This window comes from Cydia splendana, chromosome 4 (genome assembly GCF_910591565.1).
Source record: "Cydia splendana chromosome 4, ilCydSple1.2, whole genome shotgun sequence".
In the NCBI taxonomy this organism is placed as follows: domain Eukaryota; kingdom Metazoa; phylum Arthropoda; class Insecta; order Lepidoptera; family Tortricidae; genus Cydia; species Cydia splendana.
In genome coordinates, this window is record NC_085963.1 from 76,603 (window position 1) to 81,375 (window position 4,773).

A 4,773-nucleotide genomic window follows, 5' to 3' on the forward strand; every position below is an offset into this window, starting at 1 on the left:
TCGGACTTAGCATAACTTTTCTGGGAAACCATTGTGCATTTCATCGTGGTATCAAGTCGGTTAGAAATTTTGCGGCCGGCTCTTCTACTATGACCGATATTATGGATAAACTGGGGTGCGAACGCAAGAATACCAATTTGTGACGCCAGTATTTTTGTTTTGGGGTATTTTTTCAATTGCGAGGGCTCTAATATATCATAAATCTAAAATTGGTGATTAAATTGGAAATTGACGCCAATTTCATTTCTGATCAAATCGGTCGATTTGATCACCCCGTCTGAACTCCACATATCACCGTAATTTTCAACCCATCAAAAACATTACATGTAAAAAGGTGCAAGTCTCGCAACGCTTTTACTACAAAAAGTTTTGAGATGTAATGTGAAACCAAGTCGGTTATTTTAATCAGTGCCAGGCTCGGAGTAATTAACAATGGAGCCGCCATTAACAGGCGTTCCCCTCTGTCGAAAATAGGCGGCCAATGGTCAACCACATGTCAACTATATGTATGGACTGACGTTTATCTGACATGACGTACCTATACATTTGATGTGCCCCTCCCCCGCAAAAAACGGCAGACTATTTTGTACCGAAAATTTTAGACATGGCGTCTCCGTTGGTTATATCCTCTAAGGTGCCAGGGGGTGTTAAAACAGTATCAATAAGATATCTTAATACGTATTACAAATTAAAGATATCTTATTGATACGGTTTTAACACCCCCTGGCACTGATTACATCTCAAAACTTTTTTGTAGTAAAAGCGTTGCGAGACTTGCACCTTTTTACATGTAATAGCCGGTTTAGACTCTCGCGCGAGCCACGAGACGAGCCGCGAGCCGCGCCACGCGACGCGAGTGTAAGCGGTGAGCTCGCGGCTCGTCTCGTGGCTCGGCTCGCGCTCGCGTGGCTCGCGTGGAGGAGCGGTTTTTTGGGCACGAGCCAAATGGGCTCGCGCGGGACGCGCGCTTGCGTTCACACTCGCGTTCGGCTTGTCATTCGATTATAAACCTTATGCCGTACCGTTAGTGTTTAAAATATATTAGCTCGACGAGCTTACGAGCCCTGAGACGAGCCTCGAGCCGAGCCACGAGGCGACAGTGTAATCATTAGCTCGACGGGCTCATGCGCTCAAGGCCACTCGAGGCGAGCCACGAGACGCGCCGCGAGCCGAGCCGCGAGACGAGAGTATAAACCGGCTATAATGTTTTTGATGGGATCTCATCTCTTTTTGTAGGCAGTCCTTCTTTTCGGGTACTCATACCCATACTATGTATACACATATCATAACTAAACATATCTTCATTCATACTCACATCGTACATCGTAGTGTACCTTTACTTTACCTACTATTTGTAGGAACTGCAATAGTAACTTGTAATATCATATATTTATATGGGATTACAAACTTACTTATGCAGTTCTTAGATTTTTAAAACGTGACTGATATTGCAATATTTTTAGGTTTTCCCTTTATGTGGCCATTAAACCCTAACTCTGTACCAAATTTCAGCTCTCTGAGTTTATGGGAAGTACTAGTTCTATTCTGATGATCATGAGTGAGTGAGTGAGTGTCATAAATGCGAAACTTTGCTTTCGCTTAACTTCGGAACTAAATGACCTACAGACTTGAAATTTTGGATTTTAAGTATGTGATTATAGCTTACTGGATGACCAAAATTTCTGCATTCTGGTCTTATCCAGAGGTTCTCAAATAGCAGCCTGAAAATGCGGCGAAATGGTTCCAGTAAAGGATGGTATGGCAGTGTTTGCTTCGCGCTCGACTTGGCGGGGGCACTGCCGCGCCCCCAGATTTGAAAAATATACGAAGAAAACGTGTATTGTGCAGGATCGCAGTGTCACGGGGCCAAATAATCCTAGCAAATACTCATTTTGAAGATTATAGAGGCTAGCAACTTAGTTACCTATTACTGATCTACGGTGAACTAGAAGGTTTGTGAGCAAGTGTACGGGATTAATTAACACATTCACTGCCCCCGACGCGCATGTGCGTCCACCGTCATACAAGTTTGTTCCTAGGCCACGACCCCTGGCAGTGAATGCGTTAAGAAAAGATATCAGTCAAAGGTCAAAGATTTATTGACATTTCTTTCATCAATTGTTTCATAGATATATCATGCTTGATAAATGTGAGAATCCCAGAGTTATCGTATTTAAGCGATTTTAGCCGTCTATTTTGTTTTCTTTGTTTATTGTTTTCTACAGCTTGCTCCATGACCTCGTGTAGAGGAGCCTTGCGGTAGCTGGGCTGCCCTCGGAATGATGCCTTGGCAACGTTATACAAGAACTGGTAAGTGAAACCATCTGGGAATTCCTTCTCAAAATCCTTCCAACGAATATCTGACCAAACTTCATACGGTGAATTTTGCAGCCTGTAATGTAAGTATAAATTGTGGATAATTTATTTAATATAGCATATAACACATTGCTTCAGAAATTAATGTAAAAATTAGTGACATTATTATCAGCAGGCACTAAAATCAACTAATTTTCCAAGTTCATACTTTGATAAAACTTACTTTTTAAAAATAATTTTACGTAGTGTCTTTAATTTTATAGCACACCTAGCAAACAGTTGCACATGCAGTTTGCCGAACCAAAATTCACGCACGTTTCTATAAAGTTGACCCATTTTCTTCCCCAGTTTAAGCCACACTTCTTGGTCAAATTTATTATATTTCAATTCTTGGAAACTACATCCGGAATATTTAATCAAAAGACGAATCAGTTTGGCTGCTAACTCTAACGTCCATTTGATGATCTGCTTTGGCTCAGGTTTTCCTGCAACCAAAATTGTAAGTAGGTATAATGTACGTATAAGTAATACTATAGTACTTAATTAAATTGTATAACTATGATTTTGAAAGCTTAATTTATTGTACATACTTTGGTATTTCAAATAAACTAAAATTAATTCTGGTATTTTTAATATTGAACACAAATATATTTACCATGGTAATAGTAAGTTAACTGTTTAAGAATGGCCCGTGGCTCGCGGCCCAGCACCGCGGGCGCGACTACGCAGGCATCCTCGGGCTGGTGAAAGAAACAAATTTCCATGATCTTCTCCTCTGTAGGAGTGTGCTTCCCGAGTTTCACTGGATATGCATAAGTTTTCCGGAAATATTTAAAAACTTGGTAAAGGTTCCTGTGTAGTCCTCGGGCGAGGTATGCAGCCACATACCTACGCGCACGCCCCTCTGGATTATACTTCGGATTTTTGTTACGGTTCTTCCACCGTGCATAGCATATTGGTTTGTCGGGAACATTATATTGCTGAAATATTAGTAAGGGTCACAGTTAAGGGGTCCAAATACAGCAATGGTCATGATTAATGTTAACAGAGTAACTAATCATAACTACCTCAATTTACAGAATATCTATCAGTAGGTATGTCCGTCTGTATACAGTAAACATAACTGCAATATTAATATTTTTTTAAAGGGATTTTTTTTTTTCTTACTTGTACAAAGCTTTTCCAGTTTTTTTTAACTAATTCACCTTCTGCTTTCGTGAAGCGTCCGCTGGCACAAAGCTCTGCTTCTTCAGGAGGTGGCTTCTCAGTTAAGCAGTCGTTCAGTTGGTATGGAGGCCGTTCCCATGTTACTTCAACTCCATGTAGCTTATCTACTAAGAGCTAAAAAAATACTCATATATTACCAGATTTACCAGTAACATTTAATGACTCATTCAATCAGCTTAATTAAAAGAGGATATGTTAAAAAGACAAAAATATGACTTGCTCATCTGCGAAATAAAAAGTAAAAACATGCTAGTCTATTTTTTACCTGACGATGGCAAAGCATAAGGAGGGTTATGATTTTTTACTATAAGTACTACACCATACGTTTTCTATGCAAGAAACAAATTAACATTCCATAATATTTCCTATGGCCAGTACTTCCTAACGCTAACCATTACACTTGCGGCCTAATTGAGAACCTATAATTGGCTCGGTGATTCTATTGTAATTTCTGGATATATATAGCGCTGTTGGTTTTCCATGTACTAAAATAAAATAAAATTACTAATTAAGTACTAGAACGTTGTTATTCCGCAGATTAAATAGTAAAGTAATATTTTTGTTATAATTTATATGGATTCCCACACCACCACCACACCTACCGCCTGATTTTTTTAATTATTTTGAATTGTGTGGGCAATAAATACTTTGAATTTGATTGAGCAAGGAATTTCAAAGATTTGTTGATGATTGATTACCTGCATAAACTCGTCGTCTTCTAGTCGAGATTGTTCGAAAATAGCCAGCACCTTGTCCATACTTGAGGGCTCGGTTATGTCGATCACACCTTCAAATGTTCTCTCCAGCTTTTTAATAATTTTATTCATGTTTACAAAATTTATAACCGCTTAACTACCCTATTCCTAACCTTACCATAAACTTGGTTATTATATTTTGTATTCTTGTGCAGTAAGTATAAGTAACACACATTAAGTTTAGTCATAATTTATACAAGATATTTTCAAATTATTATCAACATTGCAAGTTGCAAGATCGAGAACATCAACATTCTCAACAAGCATGTCATTGTCAAGTCAACAGCACAAACTACTAAGAAGATACTACGTTACATGGATGTAAGTAAAGGTCATTGCTATATACAATTATACATATATTATTATACTCTTTGATACTACGTACGTGGTCAACAGTCATCAACAATGCATTCAACAGTGTCAAATTACCATGAATCTAGTGTTTTAACTGGATAAGGCATGATGGGGAAAATGA

General features: G+C 38.7%; 1 protein-coding gene across 1 annotated transcript; it reads right to left on the reverse strand.

The window, feature by feature from the left end:
* Window positions 1-2,081: 2,081 nt before the first annotated feature.
* LOC134789615 (uncharacterized) lies at window positions 2,082-4,566 on the reverse strand. Its single transcript, XM_063760186.1, has 5 exons — window positions 4,242-4,566; window positions 3,484-3,657; window positions 2,972-3,296; window positions 2,540-2,801; window positions 2,082-2,392 (listed from the first exon to the last, which is right to left on the reverse strand). Exons 1-5 carry the CDS (start codon window positions 4,368-4,370, stop codon window positions 2,089-2,091), a joined length of 1,194 nt encoding a protein of 397 aa, XP_063616256.1. The 5' UTR covers window positions 4,371-4,566; the 3' UTR covers window positions 2,082-2,088.
* Between the last annotated feature and the right edge of the window lie 207 nt (window positions 4,567-4,773).